General features: G+C 39.2%; 1 protein-coding gene across 10 annotated transcripts in view; it reads right to left on the minus strand.

Annotated features, from left to right (window-relative positions):
- Positions 1–13,271, minus strand: part of Sltm (SAFB like transcription modulator) — a 47,721-nt gene that overhangs the window by 29,808 nt on the left and 4,642 nt on the right. For 8 of the 10 annotated variants that reach the window (XM_087198996.1, XM_004855731.4, XM_087198993.1 and 5 more), the window contains 2 exons: positions 3,489–3,553; positions 661–858 (listed from right to left, as the gene is read on the minus strand). Coding sequence is in view for 8 of the 10 variants with exons in the window: in XM_004855731.4 (XP_004855788.2) it covers positions 661–858; positions 3,489–3,553 (263 nt within the window). In the remaining 2 variants the exon portion in view is untranslated. The remainder of the gene's footprint in view (positions 1–660; positions 859–3,488; positions 3,554–13,271) is intronic. The other 2 variants (XM_021237156.2, XM_021237158.2) reach the window with 1 other exon arrangement.

A 13,271-nucleotide genomic window follows, 5' to 3' on the forward strand; every position in this document is an offset into this window, starting at 1 on the left:
GAGCTTCTAAATTGTTAGGCTAGGTAGGAGGAAAGTGTTTTAAGCACAAGTTCCAACAGCATTGACTTCCCTAATCCTTGGATTTTGTTAAGATGTGCTAACATATTTTAAAGCAGAACAGTCTACTTCAAAGAGCAGATTTGAATAACTGCTTTAAAATTAAACTTTCATTAAGTAATTTCCCACCTTCAATAATACATTAAGAAATGAAGATTAAAGTGGCTTTTACATTTTCTAAAATTGGGGGGGTCCTACCACCAAATAATGCTGGCAAGATCAGAGTGAAATTGGTACACTAATTCATAGCATAGGGAAAAAAAAAATCCTAAATTTTCAAAATTACAGCAATGGCCATTAGATACATACAAAGCAGTCTAATAAATTATGGTACATATAGTATGTGGATTATAACATTACTATGATATGTGAAAGTAGAATACAGAATAAATAGCAACTTATGGTATAACTACTATAAAAACATACATACGTGAAATAAGCAAAACTTTTAAAAGGTCACCTAAGGTGGTAAAGTTCTAAGTAATTTATAAGCAACCTAAATTTTTAAAAAATTCTGCGACTTCCAAATTGAACTAAAAAAATATTTTTATAATTTAAAACTTAATTTATCCGTGTCATGTTTTAACAAAACTGGCTAAAGACCTGACTTTCGATGTCCTCTTTTTCTACATCTTCTATTGCTTCTGCCTCTATTAATTCATGAGCTCTCTTGTTCTCTTCAGCAGAAAGTAACTCCTTGGAATTCGCATTTTCTTCTTCATTTTCACCAAATTCTTCAGAATCCTTTATTTCGTCACTTTCATCTTGTTCATGTGCCTCTTGATTCTCCAATTCACAGTCCTTTTAATGGTAAGAAAATTTGGTACAACTAGAGGCAAAATAGTGTAGGCTATCCACCAAACGTTTTTTGGTAACTTACATCTCTACATGTATCAAATGTGATCATATTTTGATAGACCCAAAGTTAAGTTGTTTTACCTTTCATATATAAGAGTCTGACACCAATATCCTGAAAGTATGAGTCTGAACTCTCAAACCTCTCACATTGAAATGCATGCTATCTGAGCTGCTATTAGAGATAAACACTTTTAAGTTCCAGTTATTTAAAATTTACTAAGCCAATATTTACCATTATTTATTTTAGGAGCTCTCCAGAAGATATGATCTCAAAGAAACAATCTGATTTCTCTATGCACCAGAGTTGGATTTAACTTTAAAATCCCTAGAAGTCTTCTATGTCAAAACACAAAATTTACTTCTAATTAATAAGAAAGTCCCAAAAGCTGCATCAATGTTCTTGAGAAAAATATACAAAGACTAACTGAAATGTATTTGTTTTGACTGTCACTGTGGAAACACAGGTTGGAATCAGGTCTGTGAAAGACGGTCTGTGTGCCCTTCTAAGTTTGTGAACATCTGATACCTCATTGCACACATACGCAGCAATCTGCTTAGTCTCCTCTTTCACCGACTGTAGAGAGTGAAAACCAGTAACATTCCCTCACTATTCTCACAGAAAACCTAGGTCCCAGCAGTTTTAAGAAAAGGTTTCTGGATGAGAAAGGGCAAAGTACAGGGGCAGGACTATGAACCACCGAGAGGTGCACTCTGCAAGAGGCAGAGAGGAGTGAAGTGGCTCTGGATTCGGCATGGTGGGAGACAGCCGCTCAGGCCTGACCACTCCCCCACAGGAGGGCAGGGGCGCGGGAGGTGAGAGTGACAGTAGCAGGTAATAGGAGCAAACAAGAGCGAGAAGCACTGAGAGAACTTCACCTGTTTTCAGCTGCCAACTGTGGCCAGTCTCCTCATTTATCTGCAGAAATAATTTTTATGAGGCAATAGGTGATGTTTACCTACCATTATTGTAAAAATTCTAAAATTAGACAAGGAAAATATATCTGCTTAATTTCTATCAAACGCATATGCTGATACTTCCACAATAAAAATAAACTGAAGATATATTCAAATAACATCTTTTAAAAAGTTCTTTTGCTCTTTGCTCTGCTAGCATTATGACCAGATTCGCTTAATCGTAAGGCAAAAGCATCCTTTGTGGCACATACATGAGATAGTAATATCATTCTTTGGATAGATGTGTAAGTCTCCATGTACCATTTAAAATGACTAACATGAAGTGAAAAAAATCAGAGACATTTGAAAATTGAAAGATTTTTACAAAGTCACAATGTTTTTCCAACCTACAGATAATTTTTGCTTAATCATACACTTACTAGTGAAGACAACTGTACAGAATAAAATGGAGGAACCGACCTAATGCAAGGTAAACCACAGGATAACCAGAGTACCAAAATGGAAGAGTTCTTAAAAGCTAACCAAAAGCCAATTACAGGCATACAATCATTAATTTTAACGGATCCCTGGGTAAATACTTCAAGGTTAGCTCAACTACATCTCCTGTTTCTCCATGCCTGGCCCCAAAGTTAAAGGTGCACAGCGCAAGCTCTGTGGTGTGGCATGGTATGGGGGGCAGGGGGATGTTCAGAGCAAGGAAGGAGGAAAGAGCCAGGTGGAGGGAGATGCGCTGACTTCCTGGTGGAGCAAACAAACACCCAGAGACACTATGACAATACAGACCAAGTGCGCACAGAGAACAACATATGGAGGTAAAATGCACATGATTTGTGAGGAACAATTCTCCTTAATACCTGCAACTGCCACAATAGTTAAGACATAATAAAGAGTAAATTTCATTAAAATAAGAACCAACTACAATTAAAATGAACTTATTTGTATCTACAGTACATGAAACTACCACAGCCCCAGTTAATATTACATACTTTATTTTTCTGGCTGGCCACTTCTGATTTGCTTCCTTCTCAACCAAAAAAAAATACCTGGCAATAGCTATCTTTTCTAATTTTATAAAACAGGATCTATGTAGCCCAGGCTGGCTTCACACTTGCAGCAATCCTCCTGCCTCAGCCTCTCTCAAGAGCTGGGACCACAGGCCTGAGCTATCATGCCTGGAGGGCTTAGCTATTTTTAAAGGGCAAAAATTGATCTTTAACCAAATAACAAAAGTAAATTTTTTTCCATTTTAAAGTCTTACATTAAAAATTTTTTAAAAAGTCTTACATTGATCTGAGTCCTATATATTATGTACAAAAGTTAAATGCAATGAGCAGATTAAAAAATTATCAATATCCTTCAGGATATCACCTTGTCTAGTAACTAATGTATCAACTGTCTGTAGCTGTTCCCCTAGCCCTTATGTCTCAGATTTTACAGGACTGGAGAGATTATTTTTAGCTTTTAGCTTTATGTCTCATTTTACGAAAGAAGAAGTCATTTATTGTATTTCTCAGTAATGAAAGTTAATGAAGTTGACAGTATTCTCTAAGTCTCTAATATTTAACCTACATATTTCAATGCATTCAAATTAAATTCAAGAAATGAGAAGTGCAAAATCGTAGGCTCAAACATCTTAACCTGAGTAATTAACACTTTACCTTGACAAAAGCATCGTCTTCCACAGAAGCATCTCCACTCAACTCATCTGCTTCTTGTTTTTTACCTGCGAAAGAAGAAAAATGGGCTAACAACAAATATTTAAATACTGTAAGAGCAAAAAGCATTCCAACTTGACAAGAGATATCACTCTCCACTCCCAAATCATCTGACAAAGCTAATGCCAGCTGCTTGTAAACCACCTAGCCATGGCTATACCAACAAATGACACAGCTTTATTAATGCAGCCATGCTGTCTCTCTCATATGCCAATAAGCCTATGCATGAACCCACCACCACAACTGACTCCATGTAATGGTACTTCTCTCTCTACATCACTCCAGTTCGGTCTGCAGTGCTCTCAGAAACAGCAGCACCTTTCAAAGGAACTCCCCTAACCACCCATGGAGCCAGGGCCCTGCCAGCAAAGCCGCTCCTCCCCTCCAAGTCCTCCCAACAAGCTTCCTCACTCTCCTCTGCCCTCTGGTCCATCACTGGTCACACTGGGCCCTCCCTGCCGTGTGGAAAATCGAGTTAAGTACAATGACTGCATTCCTAGAAATGGAATCCAGGACCTTAACGCTGGGCAGCATCCCTACATTTTCTTTCGGGATTTTTTTTTTTTGACAGGCTCTCACTAACTCACTAAACTGTCTAGGCTGGGCTCAAACTTGCAATTGTCTTGCCTCAGGGTCCCTAAGTGCTGGGATTACAGGTGTGCTTCACCCCACCCACTGCACAGCTTAGAGATGCTTTTCTGCTACTCTTCTATCCTCAGGGTCTCTATAAACAGTACTGGTCACGTAACACAATGACACAATGATTTAACTGAGTCAAGGAGGTTGAAATTACTTCAGAATTTGCTCACCCTCTGCCTTCTCTGAGCGTGTACTTTAATTCAACCTTTCTATGTCTCTTAAAAAAAAAAAAAAAGGAAGAAATAAAAAGAGAAAAAAACCTGTTAAAATCTTCCAAATGGACTAGACTTTCATCTTGCCAATTTTGCAAATTGGTATAATCTTAAAAATGCTATTCACATTTTAAAGTTTCCCCCAGAGCCCATGCTAAAAAGCTTGTGTCTCTGATCTAGCCTACCAAAACCTATTTAAAAGTCTCCAATGTGGCCTGGGGATGTTTGTGTAATGTGGCTCAGTAATGAAGTTTGCCTAGCATGCACAAGGCTGTGGGTTTCAAGTCCAGCACTGTAAAATACAAAAACCCCTGTAAATGTACCAGAAGTGCTGTCCAAAAAAAAGCATTGCTGCTGGAAAACTATTTGAAACTTTTTTAAAGGACTTCTTCCTTTCTTTTGAAACATGAGTGAATGTTCTTTCTTGTGGCCAACCAATGAACTAACAGTTTCTACCTGGGCCCCACTTTCAGTGACACCTAAGGAAGAGGGCTTAGCTGCTGGGGTAAATGTTTTTCTAAGAAAGTTAAGAGACGTCCTTTCCCTAGTTCCCTCACCAGGCCCTCTTTCACCTACTCCCAGCTCACAGCCCTTCCTCCCAGCCGTGAGTGATAGAAAAGAAAGAGGACACCACTGGTGCTTCCAGTGAAAAACAAGACTGGGAGAGAATTTTCTTTTACTGAAGTAGCACCAGATAGCATGTGAGGATCAGGAGAAATGAAGTGTTGAGCTGTGTGTGGCATGAATTTCCTAATTAGAATGTTGGTGTTTACATTCTGGGTAAAATATACATTTTTAATGTACCATGTCCTAATTTCACAATTATTGTCATTCTCTTTATCATCAAATTCAATTTGTAGAAACAAAAGGGTACACAATTATTTTTCCCTGAACTCTGAAACAGGAAACTATTGTAAGGGCAGAGAGAGAGGGAGGGGGGAGGGGAGGGGGAGAGGGGAGGGGGAGGGAGGGGGGAGGGAGAGGGGAGGGGGGAGGGAGAGGGGAGGGGGAGGTGGGGAGGGAGGAGAGACAGACAGACACAGACAGAGACAAAAACATATGGAGGGAGGAAGGGAGGGAGGGGGAATGGATGGTCCCTTTCCTGAGAAAGTGTACTGAATGGAGAAAGAGCTCAATAAATTCTGCTACCACATTACAGAAAAGTTCAACATTTCCAAAATCTTAAAGATGCTATCTTTTGGAAGAAATTCTTTTAAAAAATCTTGAGCCCTTCTGCCAACAAACACGGCACTAGACAACCTGTAGAGCATAGCTTTGGGGAGAACTCCTTTGGACCACTCACAAACGCTAAATTAAATTCACTACTTACAATTAAGAAAGCAATTTTATTTTATTTTTTGGTACCAGGGATCGAATTCAGGACCTTGTGCTTGTGGAACCACTGAGCTAAATCCCTGACCCAAGCATTTTTTTTTAAACACAACTGGGCCGGGTATTTAGCTCAGTGGTTCTGGTGCCTGCCTCGCAATCACAAGGTCCGGAGTTTGATCTCCGGTACCAAAAATAAATAAATAAATAAAACACAACAAATTTTATCAACCCGTGGTATATAGGGCAGGTTATCACAACCTTAAAAAAGAGAAAATAGGCCCAAGAGGTTAGTGTGCCCCAAACTACATCTCATTGTAAGAATTGGAGGGTGCTGTGGCCGAAGTGCCCCAACCTAACCTGCTGGGACCCTCTGGACGCAAAGAGCTGTCACTGCAGCTCACTGTCTTGAGTGGGCAGTGGGTCCCCGCTCACATCTGCTGCTTCTAAAGCTCCTTCATTACAGATGCATAGGCACTGAAAGTAGAGGGCAGTCTTTGTGTATATGAAAACACACTATTTATACAGGAAATTTTATCCTGCATACATATATGGAGATAATATTCCATCCACGAAATTGACATAAAATATGTTCACATCTGCATGACCTATCTAAATGAGGTATATATCTGATATAAACGAGGATTATATATTAACTTTCCTTACACTGTATCCATCCATAAACATGACTTTACCTGCACTACTTTCCAGTGTTTCCTACCCCTCATAAAAAATGTGATTTGAGAAAAAAAATTTCAAAATATTGATATATTTACATTTTTTAAAAAAAGAACTGAAAACCAAGACCTCTTAATTCCACTTCTAAATTCTTTCCACTACATCTTATGACCTACTTAAAAGCCACTGTTCCTATCAAGAATGAAGCAGCTTGTAGGTACCATCTTTACAACGATAGCCCTCACTAAGGGCTAAGGACAAGCTGCACCCACTATGCACACTCCATGGTGAATTCCCCTCACATCACTGTACTTACAGGAAAAACACTACACCTCAGCAACAAAAACCACCAGTGGTCACTACTCCTGCTTAAGTGGCTTCCAGGCCACAGGCACTAGGAACACTTTACACACATTAATGTATTTATCCTATCCTCATAACTACTCTGGAACAATCATCCTTCCACAAAAGAGAAAACTGAGGCTAAAATGTTTATCAAGATCACAAACCTAGTAAATTTAAACCCGTGTCTTTTTCACTCCCGGAAACAATTAGAGCTTGGAGGAGCTCAATGTATCAGCCGCCTGCACATTATCCCCTTTGCTATAAATAGTGGTTCAAAAGCCACATCTACAAAATTTAAAACCACAGAACTCCAAAGAGATTCAGTAACTTGCCCCAAGATACACAGCCAACAAGAGGCAGAGGAAGGAAAGGCTGAAAAGTGTAACTCTACTGCTCCATACTGTTTCTAAAGGTCCTATAATGCAAAAGCACTATTTAACATTATTGGCTTATAAACTTAAAAGTCCATGAGGACAAGATTTTCAAACATTACAGTTTTGAACCTGGATTAGTAACCTCATAGACACACAATGTTTAAGAAAACTCAATTTGGTCAGGCATGGTAATGCACATGCACACCAGAATCCCAGCCACTCGGGAAGTTGAGGCAGCAGAATCACAGAGGCCAGACTGGGCGGGCAACTTAGTAAGACTATTTCACAAACAAAAAGGGCTGGGGATGTAGCTCAGCAATAGTGTCCCTGGGTTGGACGGCCACAACTGAAAAAGTAAAAATAAAAAAAGAAGCCATGCCTGTGATCCCGGGACTTGAGGCTGAGGCAATATTGCCATGAGTTCAAGGCCAGCCTGAACTACATATCAAGACCTAAGAAGGAAAAAGCAACCATGCAACCCTTTAATTTTATACTACCTTTATTCAATTGTTTTCTAATCTATAACTGGGCATGTTTTACACAACTGAATTAGAAATAGTATTTTTTTCTTTCTTTGTGAAAAAGTATTATCCTTCTCACACAGAAAATATATTTCATTTTTAAATGCTAAAAGCTATTGTGGTGGCACATGCCTATAATCCCAGCACTTGGGGAGTTCCAGGCCAGCCTGGGGTACATAGTGAGTTTAAGGCCAGTCTCAAAAAAAAAAAAAAAAGGAATATAGCAATCAAACTAACATCATGTGGAACTCCATCCTGTCAGCAGGAATGTATGTGCATAGCTTTAATGATGCTACAACTACATCTACAGTTCCTTCTGTGATGTCACAGGTTGAGTGATAACAGAGAAAAACCAATTCTCCCTGAATTCCAACAAACAGCACTACCTTTGGCTTGTTTTTGTGCAGTTAGTAACCCTTTCCATCTCTGTTTAAGTCTGTGCTATTAAAGGTCCTGTAGCCAATTTAACGAATAGTTTCGCCTCTTTTGTCCTTCAGGGAATCCAGGATGTGCCACAGAAGGGTGACCTGGCCCAAAAGAAGGTAGCATGACCAGGATGCAGGGAATAACTAGAAATTTAATATAGACCAAAGCCTAACTTTAATGCTCTGACAAGCAAATCCATAAAATAAACTGGGCAGTAAACATAGTTTGAAAACAATAGAAAAGAAACCAAAGCTAACCTAACCTATTACATCTTAAACTACCAAAGTAGCTATTCTGAAATTATGTAAAATTCACTAAAATATTCTTTGCGTGATTGTAGGAGGTCTAAAGTAAAATGGCAAAGTATATACCAAAGAGGACAACGCTGGAAACACCTCCTCCTACCTTATGGAAATAAACTTAAATAGGACCAAAAATTCTTAAAGAGCCTCTTGGGACCAGAGAGGTCTCACTATTATTTAGAATGCTCAGATTTCAGGAGACTAAAACAGTGTAGACACCATTTACTAAGTAAAATCTCCCAGTGGCTTCTAAAACAGTACCACATAAGCAATCATATAAATCAAAGCTATAAACAGCCTCAATTTTGCCCACAAATTTAAGAAAAAACTTTGTTTCCAGAACTTTTTTTTTTTTTGGTACTGGGGATCGAACTCAGGACCTTGTGCTTGCCAGGCAGGCAGCGGAACCACTGAGCTAAATCCCCGGCCCTGTTTTCAGAACTTTTGTATTTCAGAATTATGAATAAAGGTCTGCATCATATATTGGATTTCCCCTACAAGGAAAACTGGTCCTTTTCTTTTTAAATTAAAAAATACTGGCTAAATAAAAATTTGAGGGCCGGGGACTTAGCTCAGTTGTTTCGTCGCGTGCCTGGCAAGTGCAAGGACCCGAGTTCAATCCCCGGTACCTAAATAAATAAAAATTTGATAAGGTGATTTATAAAGTAATTTTGCCAAAATACTTTGTGGCGGGCCGAGGATTTAGCTCAGTGGTTTCACCACCTGCTGTGCAAGCACAAGGACCCGAGTTTGATCCCCAGTACCAAACAAACAAACAAACAAACAAAATACTTCGTGGCCAAATACCTTTACCCCTTAAACATTCACAGATGCTACTACAAAATTTAAAAAAAAAAAAAAAAGCTTAGTAATAAAATTACTGGAAAAGGGGACAGGCCAAATTGAACAAGAGTGTTTCCCCAGACATGCAGTACCCTACAATAACCAAACATCATTCCTTCTGTTGTTTACATAATTTAAACTAATATTTTTCTTTTTTTCTTTTTTTTTGGTACTGGGGATCGAACTTGGGACCTTGCACTTGTGTGGCAGGCGCCAGAACCACTGAGCTAAATCCCCGGCCCTATATTTTTCTTAAATATAGCAGTCACACCCAAGTTCGATCCCCGGTACCAAAAAAAAAAAAAAATATATATATATATATATATATGTACTTCAGGGAAAAGAGAGGAACAAAAACAGAATATACAACAAAAAGAATTCATATTTATTGTAATAATTCTGGAAAATACCAAAAATATGCTTTGAAAATCTCTTAAATGGGGCCAGGGATTTAATTCAGTGGCACTGTGCCTGCCTCACAAGCGCAAGGTCCTGAGTTTGAACTCCAGTACCCCAAAAAAGAAATCTCTTAAATGTATAGCTAGAATAAACATTTCTGGCATACACACATACACATAATCTTTAAAAGATAGTAAAAACTTAACTTGGTTCCTATTGGGTTAACCTTTATATCCATCAGGTTGAAAAAAAAAAAAAGCCCTGCTTAACTCTCAGCATGGCTGCATGAATCAAAGCATCATGGAAGTTCCTGGAAAATTGTAAAATATATAAAACACATTGGAAACTAACTAGCAGAAATGAATGAAAATGAGGCTGTTTCAAGCTAGTCTAGAGCTCAATAGGCCTTTGCTCCAGGTACATGAGACTCACTGAGAAGCATCTAGAAAAAACAGCTGCCTGTGCCCCCAAGAGAGCAATGGAAACCAAATCTCTCACAAGTGGCAATCTGGGGTCCATTTTTCTGAAAGCTCCAGTGGCTACTGCAGTGCAGATTACCTCCTAGAATGACTGAATGCGACTAAGGAAGCTAAATGAGGAAAAAAGGAAAAGGTTATTTTTTTCAAATTCACCAACAGGAGAAAACCACAAAGGCATGAATTCTGTGTACCTTTAAGAAAACCCCATGTGTATGGTGTGCACCTGTATCTTGGCTGTTGAGGGGAGCTCTTGAAGTATGACCTCCTGTGAGCTCTGCATAGACCTACACACATGTGAGGCCAACTCAGTGTCCCCTAGGACACACTCGAAATGGGGTTACAAGTGGTTTCCAATTTTTTTTTATTTTTCTAGATTATCCAATTTTTAAAATAAACACATTTCATTTTCGTAATCTGAAAAACATTACTGAAAGTCATGGCACAAACTACTATTCCTGGAAAGCAGGGCTGTCACATAATACTAAACACACTGCAGAGTGCATAGTATGGACAGTTAATTCCTGGAACTGCCCGACACTGAAGCCCTTTTATTCCAGTATGTCAGGAGAATAGTTGATTTGATAAATCAACAAATCCTAAAAACAGGGAGAGATATAAAAAAGCCAGGCATGGTGCCACACTCCTGTAATCCCAGCACACGGGATGTTGAGGTAGGAGGATGGCCAAGAGTTTGAGGCCAGCCAGGGTCCACAGTGAGTTCAAGAAAGCCAGCCTGAACTACACAATGAGACCCTGTCTCAAAAGAAAAAAAAAAAAAGAGAGAGATAGGGATTTAGCTCGATGGCACCACACTGCCTCAAAAGCACAAGGACCCGAGTTCAATCCCCGGTACCAAAAAAAACCACATCACCTAGTAGATGACTGGGATGGAGGAGGCACAGCGCATGACACCACTGTAGTAAGGAAATTAACCCTTTCCTCACCAGGCTCCTTGGCACACAATCTCATTTGCTATAATAAAACAGATGAAAGAAGTACTACGGTGCCCTGGTGACAGACACAATGCAGGTTTTAATGAGCAATAAATGGGTTGGTTCTGAAATGAAGATGACATTCTGAGGCTGCAAAATACTCCAGCAAAGGTTAGGGGGCTTTCTAACACAGCAACCACTTGGTAAGGAATAAAAGGATAACTTCAAGATCCGTGTGCTCTAAAAGTACACTTTACACCTCAGTACACAAGAACCCTAGTGCTCCTGCAAGAAGCAAATTTTAAAAAGAGAAGCAAATTAAAATGAGAGACAGGAAGACAATTTATTAATCCCTGATGTGCCATATGTGCTTCCTACAAATATGCAGTTAAAGCAGGCACCAAAAGAAATTTTTTGAAAAGCCACTAAGAGGGCCGGGGATTTAGCTCAGTGGTTCCGTCGCTTGCCTAGCAAGCGCAAGGACCCGAGTTCGATCCCTGGTACCAAAAAAACAAAACAAACAAACAAAAAAAGAAAAGCCATTAAGAAAGCCAACAAGGGCAGGGGATTTAGCTCAGTGGTTCCACCACCTGCCTCGAAAGCGTCAAGGTCCCGAGGTCGATCCCTGGTACCAAAAAAAAAAGAAAGCCAACAAACTGGCTTCCAGTATTCATTCAACAAACATTTTCTGAGCACCTATTATGTGCCATTACAATGGCGGAGGCCAGCAAAAAATTATGACCTGGCCTTCATAAAGTTTTCAGCTCCCAGGTACCCAAGAAATATCCATGACAATTCTAAGCCCAAACAAAAGTGTTCCTCAATGCTACATTTTTGAGTGGTGTTCCTCAACAGCTAAGCATACAACAGTTGTTTTCTGGGGTGTTTGCCACCACATCTGGTTGAACATACTAGTTTTTAAAAATGAGGAATGAAGCCGGAAGTAATGGCACACGCCTGTAATCCTAGAACTTGGGAGGCTGAAGTGGGAGGATTGCTAAGTGTTCAAGGTCAATCTGGGCTACATAGCAAGAACCTGTCTCAAAAAATCAGTAACAGGGGCTGGGGATGTAGCTCAGTGGTGCCGTGCCTGCCTGAAAAGTGCAAGGTCCGGAGTTCAATCCTCAGTACCAAAAAACAAAAAAAACCCCCAAAAATCAATAACAACAAAAAAGGTGGAATGAGGGGCACTTTGAAACTGTACTACATGAAATGTCCATTATGGAGCTGCTTGGTACACCATCCTATTTGACTGGTATATAACTTGAAAAGATTTATGGAGTAAACAAATAATTACAAGTATACTGTCTGTGGTGTTTTCCATGAAAAAATTATACATCAGATGTTTGTTCACAACATCAACCCCAAATTGTACTTGTTTCTATAGAGAAAAACTAGACTTTTTGTTTGCTTGGGGTTTTTTTGTTTTTCTTGGGTACCAGGGATCGAACTCAGGACTTGGCGCTTGGCTAGACAGGTGCAGTGCCACTGAACTAAATCCCTGGCCCTTGTTTGCTTGTTTTTTGAGCCAAGGTAGCCTAGGCTGGCTTCGAACTCATAGTGATTCTCCTGCCTCAGCCTCCCAAGTGTTTTTTAAATACCATTTTGTATCTTTCTAAAACTTGCATGTATTACAAATTAGTTTCAGTATCACTGAATACTACACTATAATACTGAACATTGTACTAATAAACCACATAACTTTCACTGAAGATTAGAGGTGACTTTAGAGATTGAAAATCTAGATAAACCAATTATACATTTGAAATCTACAACGTCAACAAGCTGATGAGTGAGTTCTACCTGTTTTACTGCTTTTTTTTAACACACACCCAAATAATGACAGTAAATCTCAATGGATAAAGCTTTCATTTAGGTTACTGTCATTAAAAAGTTCCTAGCAAAGAGGCTATAGAAAGACAGAAGGGGGCCAGGGATTTAGCCCAGTGGTTCCGTTGCCTGCCTCGCAAGCGCAAGGACCTGAGTTCGATCCCCGGTACCAAAAGAAAAAAAAAGAAAGAAAGAAGGGAGAACCAATCCAAGGTACAAACTGTTTGCTTATATTAACTACTTGTAAACAGATTTTGTAAGTGTTATTATAAATGCCAGAACACACTATAACGTAACAACACTTATTACATGTTTGTTTGCAAGTGCAAGGACCTGAGTTCAATCCCTGGTAACAAAAAAAAAACAAAAAAAACTTATTACAAGTTTGTCCTCTAATTGCTTTTTTTTTTTTTTTGG

The sequence above is a fragment of the Heterocephalus glaber genome, unplaced genomic scaffold (assembly GCF_053883595.1).
Source record: "Heterocephalus glaber isolate CG9 unplaced genomic scaffold, H.glaber_assembly_v1.0 deba00001689, whole genome shotgun sequence".
Taxonomy (NCBI): Eukaryota; Metazoa; Chordata; class Mammalia; order Rodentia; family Bathyergidae; genus Heterocephalus; species Heterocephalus glaber.